At 42.4% G+C, this 21,156-nt stretch overlaps 1 protein-coding gene across 3 annotated transcripts in view; it reads right to left on the reverse strand.

Moving 5' to 3' along the window:
* LOC137439033 (zinc finger protein 40) overlaps positions 1–21,156 on the reverse strand; it is a 138,382-nt gene that overhangs the window by 78,374 nt on the left and 38,852 nt on the right. For 2 of the 3 annotated variants that reach the window (XM_068134622.2, XM_068134623.2), the window contains exon 2: positions 11,836–12,234. The exons of the other annotated variant lie outside the window; for it this stretch is intronic. In XM_068134622.2, coding sequence (XP_067990723.2) covers positions 11,836–12,172 — 337 coding nt within the window. In that variant the 5' untranslated portion in view covers positions 12,173–12,234. The remainder of the gene's footprint in view (positions 1–11,835; positions 12,235–21,156) is intronic. 3 annotated transcript variants of the gene reach the window in all.

Below are 21,156 nucleotides of genomic sequence, written 5' to 3' on the forward strand. Positions count from 1 at the left end.
GTGCAAGGGTGCCAATACTTTTGACAACGACTGTAGGTGTGAAAACATAACCTCCATCCACCTTCGGTGGCGGAGGAAAATACTTTCTAGTGGGCAAGTAAACCATCCGAAAATTCAAATGTCGATGATGGTATCTCACTTGGGTGTATTTCAATAAATATAGTTAGCCTCTGTGCTTATGTTACTGCAATCCAAGTAACATCCCACAAATAAATTCTGCTAAACTTTGCCCTCCGACTGTCATGAACTGCACTTGTGGTTTGTGCAACTGGTGCCAACGTCGCAATCTTCATCAACAACAACAACAACAACATGCATTTTAAGGCCATTTTCCCTGCAAGAGAGGGGGTTAGCCTTGCGGTCCCCATGACAATCTTCTCCATTTTGCCCTATTTTCTGCATCTCCACTTGTTAACCCCCTTGCCCGCATTTCTTCTTCCACCATCTTCAGCCAAGTCTTTGTCCGTCTTCCCCGTCCTCTACTTCCTTCGACATTCATTTCCATCACTCTACTCAACCAGTCACTTTCATCCTTCCTCAACTCATGACCAAACCATCTCAACCTGTTCCTCTTCACAGCATCAATCACAGGCTCTATTCCCATCATCTTTCGCAATCACCATTTGTCTTCCTCTCTCTCAACGATACTCCGCACATCCACCGAACCATTGGCATTTCCACCCTTTCCAGCCTTCGTTGCTGCTCTACGTTCATTACCCATGTCTCGCTCCCATAAATCATAACACTTCTCACACATGCAGCATACACCTTTCCCTTCAGCTTCAACGGCACTCCCCTCCTCATCAGCACGCCACTCAGTTCCCGAAACTTCTTCCATGCACATCTCACTCTAGCAACCATTGCCGAGTCTGATCCACCTTCTCTATTCAGCATGTCTCCGAGGTAGCAAAATGTTTTCACACCTTCCAGCTTCACGCCATCTCCAAGATCCAACTCAACATTTCCTCCATCTGCAGCTCCCTCTGTGCACACCTTACATTTGAATGTATCTGCCACACTGGTTAATGACCCTCTCAGACCACTACATTTTTGATGAACCCACTCAGCGCACATTGTACATTGAATTGAGTTCACTCCAACACCCTTCCTGCACACAGCACACGGCCACATCCCAGTTCTTTCCACCTCACCACATGCTTTACCACTTGCCATCACCTTCGACTTCCCGATATTCACCTTCAGACCTTTTGTCTCCATATATTCCTTCCACTTGTTTATCTTTTCCTTCAGTCCATCCATACTTTCCGCAAGCAACACCAGATCATCTGCATACAACAACTCCCACGGTAAACCCTCCTTTACGTTCTGAGCCAGCACCTCCATCACAGCTACAAATAGTAGTGGACTTAGTACTGACGCCTGATGCACTCCCACCTTCACCTCAAACTCACCACTGATCCCATCCTTCGTCCTTGCAGCTGTGTGCGCTCTTTTGTACATTGCCATCACTACTCTGATCAACCATTCCTCCACTCCTAACTTCCTCAATGCCCGTGTCAATACTTCGCATGGAACCCGATCGAATGCTTTCTCCAGATCAACAAACCCAAGAAACAACTTTTTCCTCTTCTCCATGTACTTCTCCTGCAACTGCCTCACAATAAAAAGTGCATCTGTCGTTCCTCTTCCTGGCATAAATCCAAACTGCATTTCGTCGATCTTCACTTTCTTCCTTATGCTCCTCTCCAACACCCTTTCCAATACCTTCATTCCATGCTCTAATAACTTTATCGCTCGGTACGAGCCACACTCCAGAGGGTCACCTTTCCCCTTGTATAGAGGGACGAGGGTACCCAGTTCCCAATCCACTGGAATGCGGCCTTCTTTCACCACCAGATTGCAGATCTCTGTCATTCTCTTCACACCCCAACTTCCTGCTGCCTTCAACATATATCCCACAACTCTCATTGGCCCTCCCGCTTTTCTACTCTTCATTGCTTTTATCGCTTCCTCAACTTCCTTCTCAGTTATCTTCTCTGCCAGTCCTAAAACTGGGTTACTCTCGATGTTGCCATCCCATTCATTCTCTGCATTCAACAGCATTTCCATATATCTTTTCCATCTTCCTTTAATTCCATCTGGGTCCACAACGATTTGTCCCACTTCATCCTTCAAGCAACTCACCCCCATCACATCACCCCTCTCTTTCGCTATCTGTTTTGCAATCCTGAATACCGCTCTCTGACCCTCTTCCGAATCCAAGCGTTCTCCGAACATTTTCCTACACGCCTCCTGCGCCTTTGCTACCTCTTTCTTTGCAGCCTTCTTGGCTGCCTTATAACTTTCATGCTCTGCTTCTTCTGCTCCCGTACCCTTCGCCTTCTGCCACTCCTTGAACTTCTTCCTCTTCTCGTCAATCCTCTTTCCAACTTCATCATCCCACCACCATGTTTCCGAGTGTCTCGGTGGTCCTTTTGTCCATCCACATGCCTCGCCAATGGCTCCCAACAGACTATCTTTCATTGACATCCAACCACTTTCAAGCTCAACCACATCATCCTCCACCCTACTCAACCTCTCTTTTAATGCCTCCCTTACTGTCACCTCTTTCAACCTCCACATCTTCATTCTCGGTTGGTACTTCACCCGCCGAGCTCTCCTTGCACCTTTCACCTTTATGTCGCAGACAACCAAGTGGTGCTGTGAAACAGCCTCCTCCCCCGGGATCACCTTTGTGTCCCGTAGGTGCCCCCTATCTCGCCTACGCACCAGCAGGTAGTCAACGGTCGTCGTCGACCCACCTGACGTGTAGGTAACAAGCTTATTATCCTCTTTCTGGAACTGAGTATTACAAATCAACAAATCAGCTCCATCAGCAAACTCCAAAATCCTTTCACCTTCTCCATTTCTCACACCATATCCATAACCCCCATGAACTCCCTCAAAACCATCCATACTCCTTCCCACATGTCCATTTAGGTCTCCTCCTACCACAACAACTTCCTCATCTTTCACGTGTTCCATCATCTTCTCTATCGCACACCAGAACTTGTCCTTCTCTTCATCGCTCCGACCAACCTGCGGAGCATATCCCGAGATAATGTTCACCAAGAGCTTTCCAATCATCATTTTCACCATCATCAACCTATCACTCACTCTAGTCACACTCACCACACTGTCTACAAACTCCTCAGAAAACAGGACACCAACACCATTCACGCCCTCCGGGCACCCTTGCCACACAAACTTGTATTTCTGTCCCTGCCTACCCTTCACCATTCTCACACCACTTCCCTTCCATCTCGTCTCTTGCACACAACATATGTCCACTCTTCTTCTGACCAATACTTCCACCACTTCTCCTGATCTCCCTGTCATTGTCCCAACATTCCATGTCCCAAACCTCAGAAACCGATCTCCACTTCGGGCTGTACCCTGCCCATATGTCGTTGTAATTGTCATGGTTCTCTTTTTGAGGCAATGTTTTTTATGGCCGGATGACCTTCCTGACACCAACCCTCTTAGTCGCCTCTTACGACACGCAGGGATACGGTGTACCTATTCTAAACCAGGGTACACACTGGGTACACAATCTTCATCAATGGCATGATATCCCTCTGTACCTTGGTTTCTGCATAGAAAACGGCGAATAAAAGCCAATGTTCTTTATCGAGTGCCAACGTGGAAGAAAAACAGGAAAAGAAGGCAAAAAAAAAAAAAGACAATCAGAAAGCAACATGCTAATAAGCGATAAAAGGCCTGGCAGTGAAAGCAAACCAAGAAAAGAAAAACATTGCGGCACTGCAGGTTCTCTGACGCAATGATGGAAACGACGAGCTCCGATCACGGGTGAAGACACATTCTCAGGACATCGTGTGTGTTTTGTCATTTCCAACCTCCGATCCTATCCATGAGTACAATGTCTGCTTGTCCCGTCCCCCAGGAATGGATTGTACCATTTTTGTACATCTGGCCTGGAACTGGAATCCTCCACGTCACATTGGTTTCTGCCTGGGAGTCTGCCCTCTATGGAATTTCCCACTATAGTTACAGCTGCTCTGGAGACTGGAGAGACATCTTCCATCTGCAACCCTTTTAATTTGGTGGAACATGCACTTCATCGGAGATAATCATCTTAGTACACGACTTGGGGATGGCACGCAAGTGTAGATTTCCTGCATCCCCTACAACTCCAGCCAGAGTTACTTCAGTTACTGTGTTAATGTCGTTATCTATGCAAACCACATGAAAACGTATTTTCTTCGTTACCATAACAAGATCAAGGCGCATGGAAGAACGAGGTGACAAAGGGTTAAAAGGGCAACAAAATGACAATTGGGTCACAGTTGGACAAAACAAACAAGGGAATGAATGAACAGTAAGAGAGGAGCGAGAGAGTTGGGGAGGAAACACAGTAACCTGCAAGTAAGAGGGTTGGGTTAGGTAAGGTTAATGGGGGTAGAAAAGATTGTTTTTAGGGATGGACGGTGACACGAGAAGGTGGTGCGCTGCCTACTTAAGACCGTGGAAAGAAGAGTGGGATTGAACAGCCTCAGGAAGGCGGTCTACAAGCAGGAGAAAGGAGGAACAAAAGAGAGTCGAGGTGGGTTGTTGACTGGATTTTGGGGAAAGAGTGGAAATCATTAGACAAGAGGGAAAGAGAAAGACAGATCGAGAGATCTGAATAATTTCTGCAGTTTATTAAATGCTTGATCCAATGACGATCATGGTCATTAGTTGGGCACACTCCATATAAAAATTTCGACCTGCCAATCCCTGAACCTCTTCAAACTATGGGTCCACAACCTGAATTGCATCTGAAGGTCATACATTCAGGCAGAGAGATGGAGATGTGGGAGAGAGAAACTACGAGGGGTAGGGAGTGGGAGGGAGAAATATGGGGTGTGGGGAAGAAAGAAATGGAGATGGAAGGGGTGGAGAGAATTGGAGAAATGGAAAGATAGAGACAAATGGAGATGAAAATATAGAGATGAAGAGAGCGAGAGCGAGAAAGAGAGAGGTAGATAGAGACAAAGACAGAGACACAGAGACCAGAATATAACCCACGCCATTTAAAGTTGCATTTTTATTTTAAATCCATGTGGAATCTTCCAATTATTGTCACTTCAAAAGAGATTATGACACTGTGCTGCTACCCTGGCCAACTTCCAAATCTCTGCCTTAATCGACGACGGATTGCATCAAAAGTACAATGAGCCACACAATGACACTCAAGACAGAACAAAGATTTTGTATTTGACTCCCAGCCAAACTTTCAGTCTTTAAAGGAGATTGAAAGAGTTTCATGTCGATAATAGCTTTTCGGTTATTTTTTATTAGCCTTTGATCCAATGTATTCTTATTTTCAGTTTGTTTTGTACATTCAGTGATTTGTCAAAAGAGAATGTAAAAGGAGTCGGAATATTTTCCAGCGAGTAATACGGACAAACCTTCCCTCAATTTGTACCTTCGACGATTGTGTTGAAAACAAGTCAGGAGACGACGATGGTTCACGAGCGAGCGGTATTCAATGACAAAGGACGGACTACTTTGAAATGGCCATCCTTTGTGACCTTTAAAAGTCAAAACGGACATTGAAAATATATAAATAGGAATGTATTATCTGTTATGAAACTAGTTAGCTACACAATAATGAAAATTCGGTTCGATTCCCACAACTTTGAAACTTTGACCTTTGTGACCTTCAAAGGTCAAAGGTCAAAGATTCTTAAATTTGTTGGAAAACTTGTATTTCATGATGTACGTGATAATATAAGATCATGTACGACATTTCACCCTATCAGGAAGCGAAAAATGTAATAAAACCATCAAAAATCGACTTTTCTAAATTTCGTGACCTTGTGACCTTGACCTAGGGGCGAAAATGAAAAATCAAGCTCCGTGGGGCCAGACACATGACATTGGCCTGACCAAATACCGAAACACCTGTCAGATTCCACCAACTCCCTCGGAGAAGATGTAGCTTGAACTCGATTACCCCCTAAAAAGACATCTTTTTTTGGGCGTGGCTCCGCCCACAATGGGCGCAATACGCCCCCTCCAGGCAGGACACAACTAGATCATGATATCAACCTCCCACCCAAGTTTCATCAAGATCGGATGATATCATCGGGTAGTTATGCTGCGGACAGACAGACACACTCAGACACACTCACACACACAGACAGACGCACACACATGACGAATATAGTGGTCACTTGATAACTCGTGAACCAATACATGTTGTATCAAAAGTTCACAAGATGATGCAAAACCCGTCGCACCTGCTTCATAATTGTTTTACTTTTAATCATTCAGGCATTCACCTTTGTGTTCCACTGACATTCTGCTGTCGTTTTAGACGATCATTTGTGCTCGATGCAGTTCACATTTTCAATGTCAATGTAAAAAGGTTTCGCTGCAATACAAACACTTCCTACTGATAGGCCGGATCTGGATTCAGACCAAAAGCAAAAATCTAATCAATTAGTCCTTGTCACACACCCAACATATCCATCTAGTTTTGTCCGAACCACCATGTTGGATGACGTCATTGCATTTGGGCTGGTGGGCCTTGCTTTTGAGTCCGTTTCTTTGTTTGTCTGTCTGCCCATAATGTGCTGATGTAGGCTGAAAATGCCACCTGGTGGTAGCCAGTATTACACGTTATGTTATTATAAAGTGACTACGTCTATAAAGTACGTATAACTAGAATGTGAGTACGTCATAAAGTACGTATAACTAGAATGTGAGTACGTCTATAAAGTACGTATAACTAGAATGTGAGTATGTCTAGAAAGTACGTATAACTAGAATGTGAGTACGTCTATAAAGTACGTATAACTAGAATGTGAGTACGTCTATAAAGTACGTATAACTAGAATGTGAGTATGTCTATAAAGTACGTATAACTAGAATGTGAGTACGTCATAAAGTACGTATAACTAGAATGTGAGTACGTCTATAAAGTACGTATAACTAGAATGCGAGTATGTCTAGAAAGTACGTATAACTAGAATGTGAGTACGTCTATAAAGTACGTATAACTAGAATGTGAGTACGTCTATAAAGTACGTATAACTAGAATGTGAGTATGTCTATAAAGTACGTATAACTAGAATGTGAGTATGTCTATAAAGTACGTATAACTAGAATGTGAGTACGTCTATAAAGTACGTATAACTAGAATGTGAGTATGTCTATAAAGTACATATAACTAGAATGTGAGTACGTCTATAAAGTACGTGTAACTAGAATGTGAGTACGTCATAAAGTACGTATAACTAGAATGTGAGTACGTCTATAAAGTACGTATAACTAGAATGTGAGTACGTCTATAAAGTACGTATAACTAGAATGTGAGTACGTCTATGAAGTACGTATAACTAGAATGTGAGTACGTCATAAAGTACGTATAACTAGAATGTGAGTACGTCATAAAGTGCGTATAACTAGAATGTGAGTACGTCATAAAGTACGTATAACTAGAATGTGAGTACGCCTATAAAGTACGTATAACTAGAATGTGAGTACGCCTATAAAGTACGTATAACTAGAATGTGAGTACGCCTATAAAGTACGTATAACTAGAATGTGAGTACGTCTATAAAGTACGTATAACTAGAATGTGAGTACGTCTATAAAGTACGTATAACTAGAATGTGAGTACGCCTATAAAGTACGTATAACTAGAATGTGAGTACGTCTATAAAGTACGTATAACTAGAATGTGAGTACGTCTATAAAGTCCGTATAACTAGAATGTGAGTATGTCTATAAAGTACGTATAACTAGAATGTGAGTATGTCTGAAAGTATGCACTATATACAATTAAGAGTGTGCTTTTTTCTAGAAAGTACGTACGATTAGAATGTGTGTACATCTATAAAATACATACGATTGGAGTGTGAACATATGCAATAAAACCGAAAAGGGATTTGTCCGCTGTTTGAACAAAACCTACGTTGTCAATACATCGTTTACACACCAGAGAAAAACAAACACACCAGTTACGCATCTTTCACGGAATGGCAGGATGGCCTAGACGTATGCACCTTCACCTCTGAGCTGTACAGCCTGGGTTTGAATCCGCCCCAGATATAAACTGTCATCCCGGTGTCTCACAGTCCCGGCGAGGCTAAAAACATGCGCGTTGTCCCTCGGATGGACGTTAAACTGGACATCCTGTCTGCCAACATTAGTTTCTTTCACGAAGAGTATGTGATTTGTCACCGGCACCCTGAAAAATTATTACAAATTCCTGCTCCATCCTACAGTGGGCCTTGTATCAGCAGCACAGCCACACACCTGTGAAAACTGATGCTAACCTGAAGCCGTGTGCTGCATATGAGCACAGACGACGACAACCCGTTCTTGACAGGTATATCTTAGTTTTGAATAAATCTTAGGGGAAAAAGTTGATGGTACTCGAGGCAACAACGAACAATTACATTCTTGTGTTTACGGTAACCAGGCATGAAACGTGCCATCAGGTGAATGAATACGATAATTCATACAGCGATAGATATTTCAGAAGAAGCATTATTGCGACAACGCCTTTGGATTGTTACAATATTCTAAGAGAGAAATTGCCACCTTAAAATTTCAATTTTTTCACCTGTACAGATTTGTCTCGTTATCGTTAATAAGACTCGTAAAGAGAAAAATAAAAACAACTATAGTCCTTGGACTTCATTTCCATCTCTAGTGTTTTTTTTTTGTTTTTTTTCCACGGTTTTAAGTAAAGCTGGCTGTCCACCAGAAATAAAAACACAATCCAACGAGAACGGCATTCAGTAGAGAGCATACCTCCACCGTGGGTCAAGTTGGAGCCCTATCTTCCAATGGTAAAAAAATCCTTCAAGAAATTCCTGGATCCGGAATAATATCCTGAGCTTCACCAAAAACTAATCAATTCTTCCTTATCCCAAGGGCAATCATCCCACCAACCCAACACATCCACCAAATAAGTTGAAATAATACGTTTTGTTTAACATCCCCTCTCCCCAAAACAATAAATGAAAAAGAAAGTAGGCCCTAACTGTCAGAGAATTTATTTTGATATATCTCGGAATTAGAGGAGAAAAACATCATTTAAGAATAAGAATAAAAGCTTTAATGCAGTAAAACAGAAAAAAAAATCCCCAAAACATTCCCAAAAAAATTCCTGGATCCGGAATAATATCCTGAGCTTCACCAAAAACTAATCAATTCTTCCTTATCCCAAGGGCAATCATCCCACCAACCCAACACATCCACCAAACAAGTTGGAATAATACGTTTTGTTTAACATCCCCTCTCCCCAAAACAATAAATGAAAAAGAAAGTAGGCCCTAACTGTCAGAGAATTTATTTTGATATATCTCGGAATTAGAGGAGAAAAACATCATTTAAGAATAAGAATAAAAGCTTTAATGCAGTAAAACAGAAAAAGAAATCCCCAAAAAATTCCCCAAAAAATTCCTGGATCGGGAATAATATCCTGAGCTTCACCAAAAACTAATCAATTCTTCCTTATCCCAAGGACAATCATCCCACCAACTTTCATCCAAATCCGTTCAGAACTTTTCCAGATATCTTGTTCATGAACACACACACGCACACACACACACACACACACACACACACACACACACACACACACACACACACACACGATGGAATGCATTACTGAGTGGCGGGAGTAATTATACTAGCTGGATGCGGATCTTCACCAAAATTGAATCGATTCTTCCTTGTCACACACACAACTTGTCCTCCAAGTTTGTCCAAATCCATCCATGACTTTTTGAGATATCCCGCTATGTATAGTTTTTGGCCCTATTTCCCAATGGTGAAGAATCACTTGATAATTAAATAATTATCATATCCGAATCCATACTCAGATCATCACCAAAATCAAATCTATTGGTCCTTGTCGGCCACCCAACCGGCCCACCAAGTTTCGTCCAAATCCGTCCATAACTTTTTGAGATATCCCGCTATGTATCGTTTTTGGCCCTTTCTCCCAATGGTGAAGAATCACTTTAAAAATTCTACTAGCCGGATCCGAATCCGGATCTTTACCAAAATCGATTCATTTCATCCTTGTCACATACGCTACATCTCTGCTAAATTTCGTCCGAATCCGTCCACAACTTTTTGAGATATTTTGTTCACAAACGGACAAGCAAACGGACAAACAAACACACACAGGGGTGAAAACATAACCTCCATCCACCTTTGGTGGTGCAGGTAAAAATATACTAGCCCCACCACCTCCGCAGTATTGTTCTCGATTCATACCGTTTGGTTTATTTCCAAACAAAATTGCAAATTTTTATCCGAGGCAAGGCGATGAGCCAGACGTGAAACACAAAACAAACGAGTGTGCACGTGCCATCCCATACAGTCATAGGCCATTGCATCATGCAAGGGGGAAAACAGTTCCTGGCAGCTGCTTCAGTCTTTTGGAACCTGTTTTCGTGATATCACTTGATTTGTGCGATTTGGATGAAATGCCAAACACGAGATCAATATGCGGGCACGGGACGAATGGGGCTGCAGGCTGCGGTCCCTCAACCCACCTGAGTGGAGATGCCATGGCTGGACGACCAAGGCATCGATGCTCATAATAAGAGCTGTTGAGAAACACGCTTCGCCACAGGGTGGTGCGTCACTGTTACCCAAACGCAACACTCGCTCGCCTGAGTTACAGAAGTAGTTGTGCAAACTTTAACGTAACTTAACGAAGTAGTTTTGAAAACATTCCAAAGCCGAATTGAGATGCCAGAATCTCATCGTATTTATGGGCTGAAGCTGGAAGCCAATATTAATAACACGAGAAACAAATGAGCAGAACACCTACTTGGAGCCCAATAAAAGTGGCATCTTTAACCTGAGATTACAATCAGGGTTCTTATATTTGCAACACTTGAACCATGATGAAAGCACCACCATTTCTCATCTGATAGCCAAGAAGTTGTGGACCTGTATTAACTTTTTTGTTTTTACACACCATACCATACCCTACCTTGCAGCCACCACCCCCGACCACCATAACCTGTAGCAACCACCCCCGACCACCATAACCTTGCAGCCACCACCCTCGACCACCATAACCTGTAGCAACCACCCTCGACCACCATAACCTACAGCCACCACCCCCGACCACCATAGCCTACAGCCACCACCCTCGACCACCATAAGCTGCAACTACAAGACTTGACCAACATTATCCGTAACCACAACCATTTCCACATTCTCCATCAGCAGTTAATCATTCTATTGCACGGCGATGAGCTTTAATTTTATAATTACAAAGTAAAATCTAATAAGTAAAAAGCTCATAACGGTGAATCGGCTTCCACTGAAATCGCACACACGACAAAGACTTCGGTGTACCTGTTCGTGAATTACAGGGATATCATTATCCATAGACAATGGACAAACACACGGCGTGGGATTTAAACCTGGATTCCCCACATCACGAGCTACCTGTTACCAGAGAAATATGTTATCAGGCCAAACCTGAAATGTATTTATTTCATTTCTGATCAACAGGTATATATCGATGTGCAGGTGTGCGTGAACCGCGTGACCATAGGAACGCAGGGACCAGCAGGTATATCGATGTTGAAGCTCAACGCGTAAAAAAAAAGACAACGGTCACGTAAAGGTTTCTTTGGGTGGAATAGATTCCCTGGATCTGAAACGGTAAGCGCAAGGTGGTGATGGCGCTTCATCGGTCGGAGACCGCTTTGTGGTGATCTGCGGATAAGCGGGGCTGAAGATTGTCTACGGGCACGGAAAGGCAAGAACTCCGTGGACAAACAGGCGGAAGTTTACCGAGTGAGCCGAGGCGGCCACGAATCAAACGGCGTCGGGCGTGCTTACCTGGGCGCAGCCAACCGGGTCTGGGAACTCCAACAGGTGCGTACGTTCCACTTTGGGGTTCACCTGCTCTCTGAGGAACCCCCAGGGTGTCCAGGCGGCGGATGGAAAAGAAGCGGAGACGTCGCTCCGACTGGAAACTCCCATCGAACATTACGCGGTCTCTCCTCCCCCTAAACACCGTCACTGGGGTGTGGAGATCACGCCTCCCTGCTGCTGTCTCCGACCATCTCTCCGGGTTTCTCTGGACCGACCTGTTCCGCGCTCGTTCATTACCTTCCGACACGAACTTGACGAGAACGACAAGTCGACGACGGTTCGTTGTTGGAGATCCAAACATGTCGATCTCTCCAAGCAGGGGCCATGCGTGGTCGTCATTGGTATGGAGAGGTTACGAGACCACTGCATCCAAATTATAAACGAGAAAGTATCAGACGTCTTCTTCTGTATGCTCAAATAACAAAACAGTTTTTAAAAAAACAAGAAAGAAAAGAGAGCACTCAGTAAAGAGTATACCTCCACCTGATTGGCCATATCACTCAATGATGAAGAATCGCTTAAAAAAATTAAATAATTATCATATCCGAATCCATATTCAGATCTTCACCAAAATCAAATCGAATCGTCCTTGAAACCGGTCCGGTTCTTGAAACCGTCCTTGAAACACCCAACCGGTCCACCAAGTTTCGTCCAAATCCGTCCACAACTTTTTGATATATCGGATCTGCATCCCTTCACCAAAATCGAATCATTTCGTTCTCGTCACATACACTACATCTCTGCCAAATTTCGTCCGAATCCGTCCACAACTTTTTCAGATATTCTGTTCACAAACAAACAAACCAACAAACAGACAAACAGACAAACGGACAAACAGGGGTGAAAACATAAGCTCCATCCACCTTTGGTGGCGAAGGTAAAAAGAAAGAGCATTCAGAGATTGCAGACCCTTGCCAGGAGGTGTTTTTAGTGTTTTTTAAGGCTTTTGTGTTAAAACAAATATGGCGCCCGAACCTCATGACCGATGACGTCATTATTATTTTTCCTCCACCAATTTATCCCTAGATGACGCTAAACAAATTTCATCTTGATCAGATGAAGTTTTATACTTGTCGAATTATGACGTCATAATGGAGGAACCTCTGACATCATCATTAACATATTTTATTCCCCATGGAGAGTTCTTTACAATGAGCCAAGTCTCATGTTTTTCTATTCAGCACTTTCGGAGATATCGAGGTGCAATTTTTTTGCCTTTTCCAAGATGACGCCCATACCACGTGACCTATGACGTCATAATTATAATTTAAAAAATCTATCGTGGAGTACCACGTACCACCTATGGTGAAAATTTCCTGTCAATCGGACCAACGGTTGCGGAGAAAACCATATTTATTCTGTGCGGACAAACAGACAAACAAACGGACTCAAATGCAATACCCTCTGGCGAGGGTAAAAATACAAAATGAAAATTGATGATTTTATGCAGCCTTGACCTTTGAGCTTTAGATCTAAAAGAAAAAATATATATTGCTTTTCATTGGTGAACCAATTCTGTGACCAATATGCAAATTCTTAAAATTTCAGGTCAATTGTACAAAAATTGACAAATTCATGCATACTTGACCTTTGACCTTCTGATCTAAAAAAAAAACCATCGGCTCCTACCATTTGATTGGTGAACCAATTCAGTGACCCAATATGCAAATTCGTAAAATTTAAGGTCAATCACATGAAAATTGACGATTTTATGTGATGCTGACCTTTGACCTTTTGTCCAAATTATTAATTGCCTTCTCCATATTCTCAAAATAAAGCTTTGTTGAAAATTTGATGACAAAACTCGAAACTCGCAGGGACCAGCAGCAGGTATATCGATGTTGAAGGTTAAATGAAGGTCCTCAAAAAAAAAAAATACACACACACACACGCATGCACACACATACACACATACATGCACACACACACACACACACACACACACACACACACGCACCCACACTCACACATACACACATACACGCATACACACACACACACACACACACACACACACACACACACACACACGAATCATGGATAATTTATCATTGGGGTTATTAAAAAATAAAAAATAAAAAATAAAAAAAAACATTTTTTGATGAACCTTTTGATGAACATTTTTTGATGAAAGTTTGCTGAAGATCCGTTCAGCCATCTCTGACAAAAATGGTGACAGACAGACAAACGGCTTTCCGAAAGTAGAGATGTGTGGGATAAAAGCTGGAAAGAGGGTGTGCCGGTGATAGCTCACATACTCTTGGTGAAGGGCACCATGGGATCCTTCACGTCCACCAACTACTGTGTTATTCTGGCAGATGGGAAGGCCCGTCTAAAACGTTCATCGAGGGACAATACACACTGATGAATCACCCTGCTTGCGAGACACCAGGACGACAGTTTACAATTCAAACCCAGACGAGAAAGTTCAGGAAGTGAATGTGTGTACCTCTTGGCCATCTTGCCAGCCCATATTGCCTCTGATGAAAATGAGTGGCTGGTTGAATAATGATAGGGCAAGCGGGATGACAATGCAAAGGCCTAGTCCTTAAAAGTTTGACAAAAAAGCCTGTTTATCAGACAGGGCTTTGGGCAATGAAGAATGAATGAATGAATGAATGAATGAATGATCGTTTTAAGGCCATTTTTCCCGCTAGAGCGGGGGTTAGCCTTGCGGGCCCCATGACAATCATGGTTCCCTGTTTGAGGCAATGTTTTTATGGCCGGATGCCCTTCCTGACGCCAACCCTTGGTCACGCTCTTACGATGCTCAGGGATACGGTGTACCTATTCTAAATCGGGGTACACACCGTGATCATTCATCCCAGCAAGCTGGTACTCAATTTGCTGACCTCGGAAGGATGACAGGCTGAGTCAACCCCCCTGGCGTTAACTTAGCGATCGACCGGGATTCGAACCCAGGATCCTAGGATCCCAAGCCGGCACCCTAACCGCTAAGCCAACACCAGGGTTTAAGCCAACACCAGGGTTGCTTTGGGCAATGAAGAAAGGGTGCAAAAAAAACATCATTCTGGTTCATCAGGTGGTTTGTAACAAAAGCAAGGACTTTAACACAGCAACAACCAGAATCAACTACAAACGCAAAATACCGATGCGCCAATTGCCTCAACTCCCTTCCCCCTTCCCAGCAGCTCAATCTCCTATTTCACCTCCAACTATGTCCTCCCCTCCCCCTTTCTTTAAAACATGACACAAGAAACTCTGACGCAGGAGGCCATTCGGCCATAATTTCCATTTCATTTCATTTTTTTTTTACTTGTTGTCCACATGAAACATGGCAATTCAATCTTTCTTCATCCACTGGCAATTCAATATAAAAAGAGTGCATCACTTCCTTTTCACATTATAGTGGGGCAACTTAGCATAACAATTGTGCATTTTGTGAGGAAAGCACCAAATTTGGTACACTAGTAGACTATCATATTATGAAAAGATCTGGATATTGGGCCATCTCAGATTCAGAGATTAGATTTTTGCAAGATTTCGATTCGATTGGGATCGAAGAGAACATCTTCTTCGTCTTCTGTACAGTGAAGTTGCCAGCCCTGAATTCTCTGGCTACATCTGGGTGCTTCATTGGGAGTGCAACCATGTCCCTCAGGTGAACAGGGACCCACCTGGCATAGTGTGTGTGGTCTAAGGCATGGAACCATGGGACTAGTTCCGTCAGGGCATCAAGGTACATCGTGAATGAAGCCTGCCGCAGAGAACGCACGTAGACCAGTACCAACATCTCTAGTTCCAGCACAGTTGCCCAGTACTGAAAGTTGGGAATGTCTTCTCCTCTCTGGTGACACCAGTCTTCGAACTCAGGCAGGTCTTCTGCATCATCAGCATATGTCATACAGTGGCGTTCATACGCACGGTGTTGCAGGATGTGCAGTGCCGCTGCAGTGATTTGATGAGCTCTTCTTGTGCGGGTGACGTGGGCAGCTCGTAGGAAGGAGTCGGCCGTCCCTGGCGTTGCAATCTCAGCTTGCAAAATCTGCAAATCTTGCAAAAATCAAATCTCTGAATCTGAGATGGCCCAATATCCAGATCTTTTCATAATATGATAGTCTACTACTGTGCCAAATTTGGTGCTTTCCTCACAAAATGCACAATTGTTATGCTATATTTAGCTTAGCTGCCGGACTATAAGCAATAAACATGTGAATTGAATTAGGCACAAGTTATAGTAAAAATATAGGAACATGAAGGCAAATGCCTGAAAGATTAAAACATTCATGCATTGTTCCTGTTCTCGCTTGTTAAGAACGATGTTAAAAGTAAACGACAGAATGTTAAATTCACAATATCTTCCGCTTTTTAACAACATTCTTATTCTCGTTCATTAATGACAATGTTAAAAGTACATAAAAACCTGTTCAAATCACAATCTCACGAGATTCTGCCGTCTCTCGATTCCTCAGTAAAAATAGGACTTATCTCAGGTGATTGATAAAAAATTATTTTGTGAAGTATTCCAAAAAGGAAATTCCACATTGACATGATGGGGTATTATGTGCAGATCAGTGAAAAAGATCTCAATGTAATTGGTTCACGAGTTATCAAACAGAGTGACCACTATATTCGTCATGGGTGTGTGCCTGTCTGTCTGTCCGCAGCATAACTACCCGATGATAACATCCGATCTTGATGAAACTTGGGTGGGAGGTTGATATCATGATCTAGTTGTGTCCTGCCTGGAGGGGGCGAATTGAGCCCATTGTGGGCGGAGCCACGCCCGAAAAAGATGTCTTTTTAGGGGGTAATCGAGTTCAAGCTACATCTTCTCCGAGGGAGTTGGTGGAATCTGACAGGGGTTTCGGTATTTGGTTAGGCCAATGTCATGTGTCTAGCCCCACGGAGCTCGATTTTTCATTTTCGCCCCAAGGTCAAGGTCACAAGGTCACGAAATTTAGAAAAGCCGATTTCTGATGGTTTTATTACATTGTACGCTTCCTGATAGGGTGAAATGTCGTACATGATCTTATATTATCAAATACATCATGAAATACAAGTTTTCCAACAAATTTCAGAATCTTCGCCCTTTGAAGGTCACAAAGGTCAAATTTTCAAAGTTGTCGGAATCGAACCGAATTTTCGGTATTGTGTAGCTAACTAACCTCGTACCAATTCTCATTGAGCATTGTCATTGAATACCGCTCGCTCATGAACCATCATCGTCTCCGGACTTGTCTATTTTAAATTCAGGCTGTAACACAACAAAATGTGAAAAAAGTCAAAGGATGTGAATTTTTTCTGAAGGCACTGTGCATACTTGTTCCAAGTTTGACTTAGTTCCCTTTAGCCATTCTTAAGTTATCGTGGTAACAAAAATATATTTCAAAAAAACAAACAAACACACAAAAAACAGCCATACAAAAACATATCACAGTAACAAACCATAAAAACATAAAAACAAAAACAGACTCTGACCTTTGACAGAAGTTAGTGCAGTAACAGAATTTTACCTAACAGTACCTTTGACTTTTGAACCTGTGACCCCATAATGTAATCCATTTATCTTTACATCATTATACACACTTGTACCAAGTTTGACTTGGTTCCCTTCAGCCGTTCTCAAGTTATCGCAGTAACGCTAGCCTATCACGGACGGACGGACAGACAGCAGGACGGACATCCCGAAAACATAATGCCTTCGGCGACTTCGTCAGCGGAGGCATAAAAACATACGAGGTCTTACGTAATGGAAAAACAAAATATGCAAACGGAACTCCTCGGACAAAGACCTTTCTTTATAATGAAATGGGTTTTATGGCCCCTTGTCGAGTAGTTTCAAGAGAAAAGTCGTCAGATGGACAGACAAACAGAATAAGCATATTATTACATTATAGGATAATACGCATTCACTTACAATAACTTGAACACAGTAGAGGACATTCTATTAGGCCCATCATGCCTGCACAATGGTTGCCAACCTATAGTTGTTTGGCTGTGCTCTCCCTTTTAAATACCGAGCGCCAACCAAGTAATCAGCATGTCAACCAACTTTGAAGTCTTTGGTATGACTTGGCTGGGGCTGGTTTTGAACCGGTTCGAAACACCAACCTGTCACAATCAGAGCAGACACTCAAAGCATTAAACCGCCGAGTATGGTACACAGCAATACGAAATATAATCTTTCTCAAGTAAGAGTGAACAAATTCGAAACATTATAGTTCAGAATAAATTAATCAATGATAGAAAGAGTTCAAAGAATTATTGCAAGTTGTGCCTTTAACTGCATTTGTGGTAATCATTGAAAGAAAGAAACAAAGTTGTGATTTCTAAGCCCCGAGATATGATACAACACACTTACATTCTAGCACAGCTTCAAAAGTTATGCACCATGATTCAGAACATGTTTGAAGCGATTTGCATGAACAGTAGAAGGCATTGAAAACAAAGTTACGTCATTCATGAGTATGAATGGAAGGAACTTATAGCAGTGGAACAAGACGCAGGTACTACACTCCAATAGTTCAATGATCAAAGGCAACAAATAATGTGGTAACACAGACTCGGGGAGAGTGAGAGAGAGAGAGAGAGAGAGAGAGAGAGAGAGAGAGAGAGCGAGATAGAGAGAAAGAAAGTGATGTAATGTAAAGTAAAAAAAAAAAAAAAAAAAAAAAGTGGGGAATAAGTGTTGTTAATGATGACGTCATTGGTTCCTTCATTATGATGTCATAATTTGGCAAGGGCAACGCTTAGTATGATCATTTTTAAATTATTGAGTATGATCTACACAACAGTTATATTAAAGAATGTAAATTTACGATGTCATTACTCACGTGGTCTGGCAGCCATATTGGATCAAAGAAAGAAAAAAAAACGCGAGTGGGCTGACGATCATCTCTTGAGGTTGTAATTCAGACCCCTGCTGATTTGGGGAACCCCCCTGTGTGCCCCCCTGATCTAAAATTGAAAAATTTAAGACCGAGCGATCATGTGGACTATCGAGTAGAAGGGCTGCATCGGGTTTCAGAGCAATTGGATGGTAAATCCAATTTGGGAAATGGTAAATCAGAGCAATTGGATGGTAAGTAGGGATCCAAAGTTTCAGGGGGTACCCCTGCGTTCAATGTTGTCAGGGGGTACCACTGGGTTCAAATTGGAAAATACGAAATCGAAAAAATTGCACACCAAGTGATTGTGCAGCATACTGTCTTGTATTCAAGTGTCAAGTTCCAGAACAGTGAGCCAGGTCACAAGGGAAGAATAGTAAAAATTACAAAAGGTTAAAGTACAACCGGACAGACATTCGGCCATCATGACCCATTTTAACGTTAATCTCTTCAGGAATCAAGATGAGATGAGATGAGCTAAAAAATAAATAAGCAGGTAACAATTGGTTTCACATGAGGCAAGCCAATTGAGGAAAACTATACAAACTAAAACTACACGAAACAGTTTGAGATGGTTTGGTCATGTGTTGAGGAAGGATGAAAGTGACGGGTTGAGAAGAGTGTTGGAAATGAATGTAGAAGGAAGTAGGGGACGGGGAAGACCGAGAAAGACTTGGCTAAAGATGGTGGAAGAAGAAATGCGGGCAAGGGTGTTAACACACAGCTATTTGACATACAGCTATTCGATCTTCATTTCAACAATATTGACAGATAAAGGTGATATAATATAACAAATATCATGAAACATTTACATTTTGTAGTCCATTGTATAATTTAAATAAACATAAATGCAAATTTCGCATGTGGAGAAAGTAAGTACACCCCTACATTTATCACTACTTCAAATACCTAAAATTAGAATCAGGTGCACCAGCTAAGGTGCAAATGATTAGAACATCATTGGAGAGGATCTTGGAGGAACCTGTCTTATTTAAACCTCAGGCATTTAGTTTGATTTGCTCTTTGTTGTTGAAGTGTGCGGCGTCACCATGCCTAGATCAATAGAGCTCTCTGAGGCCTTCAGAAAGAAGGTTATAGATGCCTACGAGTCTGGGAAGGGATTTAAAAAATATCTCCAAACAATTTGAAATCAATCATTCGACTGTCCGGAAGATCATCTACAAGTGGAGAAGATTCCAAACAACTGCCAACTTGTTCAGGCCAGGCCGCCCCAGCAAGTTCAGCCCGAGAGCAGACCGCAAGATGCTGAAAGAAGTCTCTAAGAACCCCAGAATGTCATCACGGGATCTACAGGTAGCTCTTGCCACTGTTGATGTCAAAGTGCACGAGTCTACCATTAGAAAGAGGCTGCACAAATTTGATATACATGAGAGGTGTGCCAGGTGGAAACCTTTGCTGTCCAGAAAGAACATCAGGGCAAGACTAAAGTTTGCCAATGAACACCGAGGCAAAGACCAGCACTTCTGGAACAATGTGCTCTGGACACATGAGTCAAAGGTAGAGCTATTTGGCCACAGTACCAGAAGACTTGTTTGGCGAAAACCAAAGACAGCATTTGACCACAAGAACCTGATACCAACTGTAAAGCATGGTGGTGGAAATATTATGGTGTGGGGCAGCTTTGCTGCATCAGGGCCTGGGCAGCTCACCATCATAGAATCCACTATTAATTCTTCATTGTACCAGAAGGTGCTTGAGGATAATGTGAGGCCATCTGTCGGAAAGTTGAAGCTCAACCGAAGGTGGACCTTGCAACATGACAACAACCCTAAACACCAGTAAATCCACCAAGGAATGGCTGAAAAGAAAGGAATGGAGGGTTCTGGAATGGCCAAGTCAAAGCCCGGCTCTAAATCCCATCGAGATGTTGTGGGGGGATTTGAAACGAGCTGTGCATGCAAGAAACCCCTCAAAAATTGCACAGCTGAAAGAATTCTGCATGGAGGAGTGGGCAATAATTTCTCCCAGTCGATGTCAGAGACTGGTCAACAGTTATAGGAAACGCCTACTTGAGGTTGTTTCGGCCAAAAGGGGCAATACCACCTATTGGAGCCAAGGGTGTACTTACTTTTTCCACATGCCAAATTTGCATTGATGTTTATTTAAGTTTATGTTGTGTTTGTGTCCTTCCCCCTCTTCCCCCTCTCTTTTGTGTCCTTCCCCCTCTCTCCCCATCTTGTCTGCCGCTCCCCTTGTTTTTTTGTGTTTTGTGTGTCGGTTTGTCTTTTTGTGTGATTAATGTTAGCTCTTTCACGAGCCTCGATCTTGTATACAAAAAAAAAAAAAAAAAAAAAAAAAGAAGTTATACAATAGACTACAAAATGTAAATGTTTCATGATATTTGTTACATTATATCACCTATATCTATCAATATTGTTGAAATGAAGATCAAATAGCTGTATGTTGAAATATG

This window comes from Myxine glutinosa, chromosome 13, assembly GCF_964187855.1.
Source record: "Myxine glutinosa chromosome 13, kmMyxGlut1.1, whole genome shotgun sequence".
Taxonomy (NCBI): domain Eukaryota; kingdom Metazoa; phylum Chordata; class Myxini; order Myxiniformes; family Myxinidae; genus Myxine; species Myxine glutinosa.